General features: G+C 57.9%; 3 protein-coding genes across 4 annotated transcripts; all 3 read left to right on the top strand.

Annotated features, from left to right (window-relative positions):
- The first annotated feature begins 1,385 nt into the window (after nucleotides 1-1,385).
- C1QA (complement C1q A chain) lies at nucleotides 1,386-3,587 on the top strand. Its single transcript, XM_015648431.2, has 3 exons — nucleotides 1,386-1,587; nucleotides 2,309-2,479; nucleotides 2,609-3,587. The coding sequence occupies exons 1-3, from the start codon at nucleotides 1,479-1,481 to the stop codon at nucleotides 3,175-3,177; spliced, it is 849 nt and encodes a 282-aa protein (XP_015503917.1). The 5' UTR covers nucleotides 1,386-1,478; the 3' UTR covers nucleotides 3,178-3,587.
- A 1,002-nt stretch (nucleotides 3,588-4,589) lies between these two features.
- On the top strand, nucleotides 4,590-6,582 carry LOC107213704 (complement C1q subcomponent subunit C-like). Of its 2 annotated transcripts, XM_015648429.3 has the most exons (3): nucleotides 4,590-4,701; nucleotides 5,279-5,471; nucleotides 5,668-6,582. In XM_015648429.3, exons 2-3 carry the CDS (start codon nucleotides 5,288-5,290, stop codon nucleotides 6,219-6,221), a joined length of 738 nt encoding a protein of 245 aa, XP_015503915.1. In that variant the 5' UTR covers nucleotides 4,590-4,701; nucleotides 5,279-5,287; the 3' UTR covers nucleotides 6,222-6,582. The 2 variants fall into 2 exon arrangements, with proteins under 2 accessions (XP_015503915.1, XP_015503914.1); XM_015648428.1 differs by lacking the exon at nucleotides 4,590-4,701 and having other exon boundaries at nucleotides 5,255-5,471.
- An 800-nt stretch (nucleotides 6,583-7,382) lies between these two features.
- On the top strand, nucleotides 7,383-9,901 carry C1QB (complement C1q B chain). Its single transcript, XM_015648430.1, has 3 exons — nucleotides 7,383-7,556; nucleotides 8,699-8,858; nucleotides 9,184-9,901. The coding sequence occupies exons 1-3, from the start codon at nucleotides 7,398-7,400 to the stop codon at nucleotides 9,750-9,752; spliced, it is 888 nt and encodes a 295-aa protein (XP_015503916.1). The 5' UTR covers nucleotides 7,383-7,397; the 3' UTR covers nucleotides 9,753-9,901.
- The last annotated feature ends 2,310 nt before the right edge of the window (nucleotides 9,902-12,211 follow it).

The following is a 12,211-nucleotide window of genomic DNA, read 5'->3' as shown; positions in this document are numbered from 1 at the left end:
TGATAGGGGAACTCTGCTGATAAAATAAAATCACATTTCTTCTGGGCATCGGATTTATTATGGGGTGACATTTTGATTAAAAATGTGTAATATATTGCATTAAGTGGGCATTTAGTCAATGAATTAAAGACCAACTCAGTGACAGATCTTTGCTGGCAAAGGTCTCTGGACTGAGTTTTGGTCTTTGCCTTTTTCAGCTATTTTGGAAATTATGCAACACCTCCCTTAGGAATGCAGGAAGCAAAAGGTGGGGGGGATAGGGGGTTTGTCAACTCCCCTTGATTTTGAAGTCACCCTAATCCCAGGTCTGCTTACCACCCTCTTTCCTTGGATATCCTCCCCTGAGCCCCAGCTCCAGGTCCTGCCACAGGACTCCTGGAAGGACACTCAGGGGGATTTAGATGAAAAGGCCCCTCCTCACTGCCCACTGTGTCCTCCATGGGGTGGCCTGGGTGGTCCCCAGGGTCCCAGGTGGTCCCCAGGGTCCCAGGGATGTTCACCTGCTGGGGTCACTGTGGCACCTCCCATCCCTGATGTGATGGGGTTTGGGACTGGTGGCATTTTGGGGCTCTCTTTTAGCAGAGCTGACTGTGCCCCCCTGGACTCATTCCCTGCACTCAGTGACAGGAGGTGCTGGTGTTCCACTTGGCAGATCTCAAGGCCACACACAGCTCCTGGGGTTGCCCAGATCTGGCTGGTGCAAGTCCCTACCCAGAGGGCACTGAGAGCATCATCAGTGCCAGACACCCTCATCTTTTCCCACTCTACACCAAACACCAGGTCCCCAAAGCACTGAAGTGAGGGCAGCAGGAAGGAGATCATTAGACCACAAACGATCCAGAGCTGGAAGAAACCCCCAGGGATCATCAGCCCCACTCCTGGCCCTGCACAGACACCCCAACAATCCCATCCTGTGCCTCAGAGCATTGGCTAAACACTCCTGGAGTTCTGGCAGCCCTGGGACCATTCCCTGGGGAGCCTGGGCAGTGCCAGCACCCTCTGGGGGAAGAACTTTCCCCTGATATCCAACCCAAATACTCAAGGCCCAGCTGAGCCACACAGGCACAGATGATCCCTTTGCTGGATCCTGCTCCATCCAAGTGCAGTGACCCCAGAGGGGACAGCACCCAGCAGCACCATGAGTGACAGACACTGCCCATCACCCAGAGCCTCCAAGGGTGATCCTTGCACTGTCCCAAACATCCCTTGGGTGGCTGAGACACCTGATATTCCCATCACCTCTCCCTTCGTGCCATCTCAGCAGCCTTGGGGCATCCTCCAGTCATGTTGCTTTGTGCCCAGTCACCACCAGCCCCTGCTGCTGGGTCAGGCTGGGCACCCAGTGGTGCTGCCCTTTCCCTGACCACGCTGTTTCCAGTAAAGCCAGAGTCAAGCGTGGAAAGGGGAACAAGTTCCTTTCTCTTAGAGAGAAAGTGAAACTCAGCACATCCTTTCTCCAACCAGGCAAACCACAGTGCATGCAAGTTCATCCTTCCCACCCCTCTCCTCTTCCTCCCTCCTCCCAGAGAAGAGCTTCCAGCAAACGGAGCTGCTGCTCACACTGCTCTGTCCTGCACCTGCACCGAGGTAAGTCACCACAAGCAGCTGGGGACACTCTCCTCTTCTGCCACCACCTTCCAGTCCCTGCTCCCTGTCCTCCTTCATTCTTCACCCTCCACAAGAGTTCAAAGTAGAAAAACAGGGAGAAGAGGATGTGGGGGGAAGAGGAATCTGCAGGAATCTGACCTTGCTCTGTGTGATTGTGGACATCACTGGACTCTGCAGACTTGTCCCAGGCTGAGAACCTCAGGTTTTGGGATAGGTCTGTGTCCTCTCTCCCAGCTCTGCACGTTGGAGGTTTGGATCCCATTTGCTGGTTTTCCCTTTCCTGTTTATCACTGTTGTGTGTCTTTGCATCCTTTCCTCCCTTGTGCTCTCTGTCCCATGGGACCACTGCCCCACACAGCAGTGCTTTTCCCTCCAAACCAGAATAAACATCCTCTACAGGCATCTGAGGATGCCCAGGATGTGGAGGAAAGAGTTTGTGCCATGCTCTATGTCCTGGGCTTTTCAGTCCCAGAGCTCTGCCATGGGCATGCTAGAGATTTTCAGTGACATCAGTGATTTCAGAACATGCAGCCTCAAAACCCTTCTAGGAATTTATTCCCACCACTGCATGTGGTGTCTGGTTATCCATGCTGGACAATTCCAGAGATCTGTGCATGCATCTGATGAGGGCACCTGCGTATCTGTGACCAAGGCTCAGCTGTGTGTTAGCCTCCATCCCAAGTTTATCCCTGTTCTGTAGGAGGCAGGATGCAGCCTGGATTCTTGCTGGCAGCCAGCACCCTGGCAGCAGTGCTGGGCATGGCCCTGCTGGAGGACGGAGTGTGTAAGGCACCAGATGGCAAGAATGGCACCCCTGGAGTCCCTGGCCGTGATGGGAGGCCAGGGCAGAAGGGTGACATGGGAGAGCCAGGTAAGAGGAAGCCGAGGATGTTGGGTGCAGGAGGCCTGGGAGCCTCTTGGTTGGAGCATCCCAGGCTGTGGGAGCAGCTCAGGAGATGCCAGAAGTGCATGAACTCCTCCTCCTCTCACTTCTCCCCAGGGAGAGCAGCGCTGACCATGAACACCAGGGGACCCAAAGGGGATGCAGGAGATCCAGGGCTTCCTGGTGCCCCAGGCATCCGTGGCCCACCTGGCGTGCACGGCCCTCCGGGGGTGCCGGGGAAGCCAGGGCTGGCGGGGCCGAAAGGGATCGCTGCCAATGCTTTGGAGAACCCTCGTCCTGCCTTCTCCGCCTCCAGGTTGTCCCCGCCACGCCCGGGCACCACGGTGGTGTTTGACAGGATCATCACCAACGAGGAGAACTCCTACAGCCCCCAGACCGGGAAGTTCACCTGCCGCATTCCCGGCGTCTACTACTTCGCCTTCCAGGTGGTGTCCAGCGGGGACCTGTGTCTGAGCATCACCAAGAACGGGCTGGGCGTCGCCAGCTTCTGTGACAACAACAGCCACGGCATCCTGCAGGTGAACTCGGGCAGCAGCGTGCTCAGCCTGGCCCTGGGTGACCAGGTGTCCCTGAACACCAACCCTGGCCGGGGCAGCTCCATTTACAGCGGCTCCGAGGTTGACAGCGTCTTCAGCGGGTTCCTGGTGTCCCCAGCGGTGGCCTGAGGGACTCCTGCAGCGTTGTGGGGTGTGTGCCTGCCTGGCTGTTCCCCTCTGGGTGTGTGGGATGCTTTTGTGCCACAGCACATGGGAATGGTTCCAAATTGAGCATCCAGAAGTGTTCTGTGCTTCCACCAATGTCACAGCTGGCCGAGCTGTGGGTCACCACTGCAGCACTCACCTCCATGCTGAGCCTGACCACACTGTCCTGGACACTGTGGGTCTCATCCCTGTCTCCTCCTGGGCACTCAAGCTCCACTCCCAGTTGTCACCAGCTGTGGCTCTTTGGTCTGAGTGGGAAATCACTGCCTGCCACTGCTTCTGCTCCACTAACCACTGCAAAAGCCTTCCTGGCACTGGGACACATCCTGTCACCACCTCCCCATGAGAATAAATAAATGCTTTTTCTACCACTACTCCTTGGGTTTTCTTTTCTACTCATGTATCTTCCCTAAACCATCAATACCCTGGATCTCTTCCCAAGCTGCCCAGGGAGAGAAGCGATTCCAGCTCATCCCTGTGCTGCACAGGCAGGACAGGAGGGAATGGAGTGTCCAGTCAGAGTTGACACTTCCAGGGATGAATAGGAAACACCTCAGGACAGGGCTATGTGTGTCCCTCTCTGCTGAGTCCTGCAGGGGGAAACGCAGGCAGCAGATCCTGCACCTCACCCACATGGTCTCAGACTGGCACCCAAACTCTCCCAGGAAGGCAAAAGGCAGCTGTGGTCCTCTGGCATTGCAGCAAGGAGGGACAGGGACATTGGGGCACTGCTGGGGTTGTGGGGTGATGGTGGTGGAGCTGCGAGGGTCTCACAAAAGGGAGGTACAGCAGGCTGGGCTGGTCAGGAAGCACCAGATGCCCTGGGATGCTCCTCAGGGGAGCTGCTCCACCAACACTGCACAATCAGATATCCCTGTTCCTAGAGCAGTGAGGAGGAGCCTGGGTCACCTGCCCAGTGAGGAGTATTGTGGCCCCACCATGTCCAGCACCCAGCAGAACTTGGTGGGACACAGGGAAATGTACAGATCAGAAACTGTCAAAGGAAGACGTTTTCCAGTCCTATTTAGGGGTGCAGCATCTTCCATCAGAGCCAAGCAGTGACCTTCAGTGCCACAGGCATCTCCAGCCCACTGGAGCTGGCCTCAGGCTCTGCTCCAAGCTGCCCTTCTGCTCAGAAAGAAGGGAAGTGAGAGGGAAATCAGGGGTTTGGGGGGGGACGATGCCCTGCAGTGACTTGGGGGGGTCTCCTCTGTCCTTTCAGCCCTTCCTGTTGCAGTGGCACCAATACAGGTTTCACTGGACAGCCAAAAAAAAGTGCTGGCTCAGCAGAAGCCATCAGGCAGGAGGATGTGAAATTTGGGTGTGAACAGCTGGGCTTCTGTGTTCCCAAAGCTCCTTTACCCTTCCTGACTCTGTGACTTCCCCCACGAGGGTGTCAGGGAGCCGCGCCCACCGCGCTGTGCTGGCAGTGACCGCGCGCCCTGCGGGACCAGCAGCGCAGGTTCCCTGGCCTGGTCCCCACCAGAGGTAAGAGGTGCTGCAGGACCCCTGTCTGGAGGGTGGGAACAGGGCTCCAGCAGCACGGCACACTGCTGGGGAGGGGGAGAATGAGAGGAGGATGTGGATGAGAGAGGAGGAGGAGGAGAGGAAGGAGGCAGAGGAACAGACGGGTACTTGTGATGGAGACAGGATGCAGCAGCTGATGGAAGGGTTGGTTCTGATGGACAGAGCCAGGACAGAGCTGCTGCTGGAGGAGGAGGGAGATCAGCTGTGTGCAGGGAGCTCCAGCCTCGGGGCAGCACGGGGTGACGGTCTGTGGTGGTGTGTGCATCTCCAGCTTTGGGGACACTGGACTCAGAGGCTTGGGGCTGGCCATGGGTGCTTCAGACCTCATGGCTCCGTCCAGACTGGAACTCCTGGGGTTGGAGATGTGCCTGGGGCCCATCTCCACATCTCCACCTCCCCCCTGTCCTGCAGTGTGTGTAGGTGGGACATTGAGGACACACCCGTGGCTTCCAGGCATTCTTGGTCCAGTCTCCTTTTCTGCAAGCCACCCTGCTGTGGCCCCTCACTCCAGCACTTTCTTTGCCTTTCCATGCTCCAGAGCACCAAAATGGAGAAGAGATTCTTGGAGCAACTCTACCTGGCCCTCACCCTCCTCCTCCTCCTGAATCTGGGCTCTGCTGTGACTGTAGAAGACCCTTACAGCTGCTATGGAGCTCCAGGCCTGCCAGGCATGCCGGGGATACCAGGCAGGGATGGCCGGGATGGGCTGAAGGGAGCCAAAGGGGAACCAGGTGAGTGAGCAAGGAGGGAAACCACATGGGCTCTTGCAGGGGGGCACTGAGTCCTTGGCTGGTTTGCAGAGAGCATCCTCAGTGGTCGGGTGGAAGAGGCAACAGCGCTCTCCTGCCCAAGTGAAGGGGTTAGAGAAGCCTCTCCCCACATCCTGCTGTTGACACTGACTCCCTTTCACCCCCCACCACCCCACAGGTATCCCAGCTTCTACACAGCTGGGGCCCAAGGGCATGAAAGGGGACCCGGGCCCCCCTGGCCCTCCAGGCAAGCCCGGCCACTTTGGGGCCCCTGGTGCAATGGGACCCCCGGGGGTGCCGGGCACTGCTGGACCCCCGGGAGTGCCAGGCAGCTTCCAGCAGAGGCAGCAGTCGGCGTTCTCAGTGACCAGGCAGACCAGCCAGTACCCCCTGAAGAACGTCCCCGTGGTCTTCAACCACGTCATCACCAACACCAACCACGACTACAACACCTCCACGGGCAAGTTCACCTGCAGGCTCCCCGGCATCTACTACTTCGTCTTCCACACCTCGCACACGGCCAACCTCTGCGTCATCCTGCACAAAAACCACAGGAGCATGGCCAGCTTCTGTGACCACAAGACCAACAGCATGCAGGTCAGCTCGGGGGGCACGCTGCTGCGCCTGGCTGCTGCGGACGAGGTGTGGCTGGGAGTCAACGACTACAACGGCATGGTGGGCATTGCCAACTCCGACAGCATCTTCTCCGGGTTCCTGCTCTTCCCGGAGTAGAGGAGCCCAGCAGAGCCCACCCCAGCGTCCTGATGCTTTCTGAGCATGCTGTTTGCTGCTGGGTTCCTCCCACGTTCCCAGATTCTCCACAGGGAGGGCATCCAGCCCCTCGGTCTGTGGTGGAGGCACAGGGGGAATGAGCACATTTGGATGCATCTGCACCCAGAGTGATGGTGCTGAGCTCCTGCTGGCACTGCCACCTGTGTCCCCCCTGCTAACCCCACATTACCTCAGAGGTCTCTCTGTGGTTGTCTCCTCCCCACCTGGGCTGCCTCAGGTTCAGCCAGGTGTCCTGGCACAGGCTGCTTCCCTTTGCCATGACCTGGCTGTGGAAAGTGTCAATAAAACCTTCCCCAGTGCACCTGGTGTAGTGTGGTGTTTCCTCCGTGTCCTCCCTCTCTGTGGCGTGCACACACGTGCAGGTGACATCTGTGTGGCATCAGCATGTCCCCAAACCTCACTGCCATCAGACACCATCCCACCCCAGCCACACTGGGCTCTGCACAGGGCGTGGGACCCCTGGCTGCTGCAGGGATGGGATGGTTCCCATGTCCCCACACAGCCCAAGAGGGCACCAAGACTCCTCCAAGCAGGGCCCTGATACTCCCTTTCCCTCCAGAGCTTCACAGGGGCACAGACTGCAAAGAAAACCCCAACACCATGGCTGGGACACCCCTGGGGTCCGTACCAGCATGGGGCAGGGGAGGCACTCTGGCTTTCCTGAGCCCCAAAACCCAACAGGGATTTCTTCTGGTGTCACAAATTGCAGGGTGGAACGGGCAGTCGCCTCTCTGAACATCCTGTGCTTCACTTCCCCACGAGGCAGCAGCCAAAGCAGGGCTGGAAATGCTTTTCCCACAAGGTAAAATCACATCCCATGCACAGCATTAGGAGAGTCAGGGGCACTTGGGGTGATGGATGCTGAGACCCTGCAGCATCCCCTGGGCCTGCAGAGATGGAAGCATGTGGAGCAGCCTGAGGGCTGCTGGCTGAGTGCTTGCACATTTCTGCAGCTCTGCTGGGTTACCCTAAACTCATCTGGAGCTCCCAGCAGCATTCCCCACAGCAAGCAGGACCCAGGGACCCTGCAGGGCAGAGCTGTGGCTGGAGGGGCTGTTTGGGGATGGCTTGTTCTGCTCAGCTGACAACAGCATTTGTGGAGGATCTGAAACTGAAATGGAAAAAGGACAGGAGCTAAAGATAAAAAGAGGATGTGTCCCAGATCCTTTCACAAGAACCCTTGCAGGAAACTTCTGCTTCTCCTCGCGGGCATTTCTGAGCAGGACGCTGGCGTGTCCTGCTCCATCTCCCCACCTGATCAACAAGGAGCTCAAGGTAAGAGCAAGGCTGAGCCCAAGGTTCCCCCTGCAGGCAGGAGCACGTGTGGAACCCAGCTCTGGCAGGGTGACAGGCTCCTGCACTGCTGGCACTTCCCTGTGGCCTGGGGCAGGAGAGAAACGGGGTGGAGGTGCTGGGCTGGGGGTGGTGGAGGTCCCTGATGGGAGCCTGACCCCTCCTGCTCCACCTGGAAGAAGGAAAACGTAAAAGTAGAGGTGGCAGAGTTGCAGGAGGGTGATCAGGGACTGAAAGGTGCCCTGGGGATGCTCTCCTGCCCTGAGGAGTTTTTGTCTTCTGCTGGCCCTGGGCTGGGAGCCTGTGGGTCGGTCCTTGTTCCTGCTGCACCCAAATCACAACGGCTGTGGCTGGAGGATCCAACTCACCGACCTTTTGTCCTGCTGGCACCAGGGCTTCAGCACTGGGAAAACCCACCTGAGGTGGGGGAGCTGTGGCTGGGGTGCTTTGATGTCCAGACACAGCCCCCAGGGCTTATCCACATGTTCCCACACCAGGATCAGGGGAAGGAGCTGGGCAGGGAGGGCAGGAGGAAGGTGAGACCCCAGGGATGGAAGCCCAGATAACTCTCCCAGTAAGGCTTGTTAGATACAGAAACGCCTCTGGGATTGAGCAGAGGACACAAGGGGAGCCCGTGGGGTGGAGGAGGGAGGTTTGGGGGCTCATTGCCATCTTCAAGGACTGGTGCTGTCCTTCAGACACGCTGGTGGAAGGCAAAGCCCATTCCCTTGTGGATGATGGAACTGCTCTGGTTGGGTAAGGATTTCACCCCGGTCCTGAGATGGGGAATTTCTCCCACAAGGGAGCAGCATGGCCACGTTGGACATCAGATCTCTGAGATAACCTGTCCCAAATATTCATGTGGCTGAAGCTGTGGGCACTTATAAACTGGGGATTTGAGAGTGACAAGAGACTGACAAGCCCTGCCTTGCCCAAGGGTTCTGGCCCTTTGCTCCAGGGCCAGCAGGAGAGTGGATTTGGCTCTGCAGTAGGATGTTTTCCCTCCCTGATGGTATTACCCAGACTTTCTTGCAGTCACCACCTTTCAGAGCAGTTCCGAGTGCCTTCCCCAGCCCTCCCACCTCCCAGGAAAGCCCCCCTGACTCCATTCCGTGCTCCCACAGATGTGGACCGCGTGGGCCATGCTGATCTGCCTGGCTGGAGGGCAGCTTGCCAGTGCCACGCGCTGCAAGACCTACGGCACCATCCCAGGCATCCCAGGGTTACCAGGACAGCCTGGCAGCGATGGCAGGGACGGGGAGAACGGCCCAAAGGGTGAGCAAGGTAAGGAAGACGCTGCAGGTGGGTGAATTATTGTCCTGTGAATGCCAAGAGCAGGGAAAGACAGTGCCAGGAGCGTGGTCCTGGGAAAGCAACCCGTTTCCAGCTGTTCTTTGAGGTGTTGTGGGGTGGGGATGTTGGAGCACCCTGAGGAACCTGGGGGAGGGTGGGATGGCAGCAAGGTGTGTCACACCTGCCTGATGGGCAGTGGTCTCCACACACCCAGCACAGGTTTCCTCGCTCGTGCTCCCTCTCTGCAGGCAGACAGGGACCTGTCTGTGACCTGTCTGTGGCTGTGACCACAATGACTCTTCCTCCTCTTTCCTAGGACCCCCTGGGCAGAGTGCAGCAGAGAGAGGGGAGAAGGGAGACCCGGGGCCACCAGGACCGCCTGGGAAGGTCGGTCCCGAGGGCATCCCAGGCATGAGGGGCCTACCAGGTAGCATGGGGATGCCTGGCCCCGCAGGAGAGCCTGGTGACTACAGGATCACCTTCAAATCCGCCTTCTCCGCCGCCAGGAGCCTCAGCTCCTACCCCCGCCGGGATCACCCCGTCCGCTTCGACCGCATCATCACCAACGAGAACGGGCACTACGAGAACCGCTACGGCCGCTTCACCTGCCGCGTGCCCGGCACCTACTACTTCACCTACCACGTCACCTCCCGCGCCAACCTGTGCCTCAACATCAAAAAGGGCCGGGGTGCCAGCAGGGGGGACAGGGTGGTGACCTTCTGTGACTTCGTGCAGAGCAGTTTCCAGGTGACCACGGGCGGTGTGGTCCTCAAGGTGGCCATGAACGAGTCTGTCTGGCTGGAACCAACGGAGAAGAACTCCTTGGTGGGGCTGGAGGGGTCTGACAGCATCTTCTCTGGCTTCCTCATCTCCCCTGAGGCTTAGCCCACTGGGGCTGTGTCTGTGGCCGACCTCTGCAGTCCCTGCAGAGCTGAGGACTCCCCTGGAAACTCTGTGCTCCCAGATCGGTGCTTGAAGCACTCTGCTGCCATTCTTGCACAATAAATGACAGCAATTCGCACTGCTGGCCCCTCTCTGGATTGGATTTGCCTTTTTCCTCCCAAATAACTTTCACATAACCAGGGCACTGCTTCTTCCCCCTGCCGTGGGTGCAGCCCAGGCTCGTTAGCATCTCATTTCTGCTGAGCAGAGCCAGACAAGTGGTGCAGTTCCTGCTGCAGGCCAGGCCGAGGATCTCTGTCCAGAGCCACCCAAAGGTCCCAGCCCAGGGTTAGGAAAGCAGGGAGAAGCACCTCAGCCTTTAGCAGGGGGCAGGACAATGACATAGTGGGAAAATTGAGGCCACTGAGTACTGGTGGTGGGTGAGGAGATGCTGGACATGTACTGGAGAGTCCTGACGGGATCTGGGGACAACAACCTCTCTTAAGGCTTTTTTTTGGGGATAGTGGTGACAGAAACACCCACTGAGGATTGTCAGAGCTTGTGACAAGGTGGGGCAGGTGAACATGGGCCAAGCACCTGGATGTCCTGATGGGGCTGGTGTGGAGAACACCCCCACTGCACAGAACCCCAGCACAGAACCGACACATCCCAGGGCACAGCCAGGCCCTCCCAGCCTGCTCCTTATCCATAGCACAGCTGTGGACACAGGAATTCCAGGTGGATTAAAGCTGAGGAGCCCAGGGACACCCCTGGGCTGGGACAACCCAGCACTGCACTCCCTGCAGCCCCCAGCCCGTCCCGGGGGGGTGGACACGGGGCATTCAGGATTTTTATGGGAATCTGGGATTTGAGAGGGTCGGGATGGAAAGGAGAACGATAAAAGGTCTCGGGGAGATGAGTGTGATGCGGACAGGATTTAATGGAACGTCACCCCCGAGCTCTCCAGGTTTGCTGGAGCATCCAGGGTCCCCAGCTCTGCTCGGGTGTCCCAGCGTGGCTGAGGCTGCTGGCCAGGAGGATTTGCCGGCAGGTGGCACTGGAGACTGGCTCAGAGCTCACCTGACAGCGGCAGCATCCTCCTCCTCACCTGAGCTCCGGGGACTGTGCCCACAGGCTCTGGGAGGAGGCAGCGGGCAGGATTAGCCCGGTTCTTATCTCCTCCTCCTCCTCCTCATCATCATCACCTGGGAGATTTGTCCTTCCTGCAGCAAAATATGTGGCTTGCAGCCCCCCGTGTCCCCAGCCCTGCTGCTCTCAGCATCTCCTGGGGTCACATTCTGAATTTCCCCCGGTGCCCGAGCTCTGGGCAGCCACCAAACCCACGGTGTTTCATGCAGCATCACAAATAAAACCCAGCTGGGCAAGGTGGAGGAAAAGAGCAGGTGTTTCATGCCCAAAATACACTGGAGAGTATTCTGAGCCCTGGGGGCTGGAAAAGGAGCTGGCAGGAACCCACTGATATTTGATGGAGACAAATGCAAAGTCCTTCTTGTGGCATGGAACAACCCCATGTCAAAGGACAGGCACTGGCAGCGAAAAGCTCTGCAGGAAGGGGCCCAGGATGTTGTAGGACACCAAGGTGAAGCTTTCTGCCTTTCCAGGTAATGGATATAATCATTTCTGATTTTTGAAAAGGTATAAAGGCATAAAGCTGGTGCTATTTTTAAAATTTATTTATTTAAATAAATGTTTAAATAAATGTTCCCCTGCAGGGTGGTCCCGGGGCACTTTGATACCAGCCTGGCACAGGGGAGGGAGCTCAGACATCAGCTCCAACCCCAAATCTCACCTCAGGGCTGCTCTCAAGTTTGTTCCCCCCATCCTCACCCAGGCTCGCGTTTGAATTTGAATGGGAAGGAGCAATTCTTTTGCCAGGAGCGACACAGCCTGGCTGGTCTCCACTTAGAGGTGTGCAGGGAATTCCTGCTTTTCCTGGTCCTCTGCAGGGACCGGGAGCAGAGGCTCAGCGCTGTTTGGCCACCGAGGAGTTAAATCCCAGCCCTTTTTTTTTTTCCCTCTCTGCCTCCTTATGAGGAACAGCCTTCGCCGGGCTGCAGAAAGGCTCTTTCTTTCCCCAGCAGATCTCTGGGAATGAAAAGTCTGTGTTCCAGATATTAAATTACTCATAAAATAGTTGGCGTGTCCCCGAGGCGGCTCCGCACCCCCCCAGCCCCCGCCGCCGCTCTGCCGGGGCTGCTGATGTGCATCTGCATGTCACCTCCTGCTACAAGGTCAATCTCTCCAATTTAAAGCAGCAGCGTTGGAAAGCAAACCAGATTTCAGCCGGAATTAGCTTCAAATGGAGCATTCAGGGGACTCGTGCTGGGAGGGGAGCGCAGGAGAGGAAACACCACGGAATGGGGTGGGGGCGATCCTGCGGCTGCAGCCCCCCCGTGGTGGGGTACCCCGAGCACCCCGGGATCCATCGGGGGGCTGGGATG

This window comes from Parus major, chromosome 21, assembly GCF_001522545.3.
Source record: "Parus major isolate Abel chromosome 21, Parus_major1.1, whole genome shotgun sequence".
Lineage (NCBI taxonomy): Eukaryota > Metazoa > Chordata > Aves > Passeriformes > Paridae > Parus > Parus major.
The sequence above is the reverse complement of the archived record's forward strand: the minus strand, read 5'-3'. Positions and strand labels throughout refer to the sequence as shown.

Coding starts and splice junctions, on each gene's coding strand:
- C1QB (XM_015648430.1), top strand. CDS start 7,398: ATGGAAAAAGGACAGGAGCTAAAGATAAAAAGAGGATGTGTCCCAGAT. Junction 7,557..8,698: donor TGATCAACAAGGAGCTCAAG/GTAAGAGCAAGG, acceptor GTGCTCCCACAG/ATGTGGACCGCGTGGGCCAT. Junction 8,859..9,183: donor CGGCCCAAAGGGTGAGCAAG/GTAAGGAAGACG, acceptor CCTCTTTCCTAG/GACCCCCTGGGCAGAGTGCA.
- C1QA (XM_015648431.2), top strand. CDS start 1,479: ATGCAAGTTCATCCTTCCCACCCCTCTCCTCTTCCTCCCTCCTCCCAG. Junction 1,588..2,308: donor TGTCCTGCACCTGCACCGAG/GTAAGTCACCAC, acceptor CCTGTTCTGTAG/GAGGCAGGATGCAGCCTGGA. Junction 2,480..2,608: donor GGGTGACATGGGAGAGCCAG/GTAAGAGGAAGC, acceptor ACTTCTCCCCAG/GGAGAGCAGCGCTGACCATG.
- LOC107213704 (XM_015648428.1), top strand. CDS start 5,270: ATGCTCCAGAGCACCAAAATGGAGAAGAGATTCTTGGAGCAACTCTAC. Junction 5,472..5,667: donor GGGAGCCAAAGGGGAACCAG/GTGAGTGAGCAA, acceptor ACCACCCCACAG/GTATCCCAGCTTCTACACAG.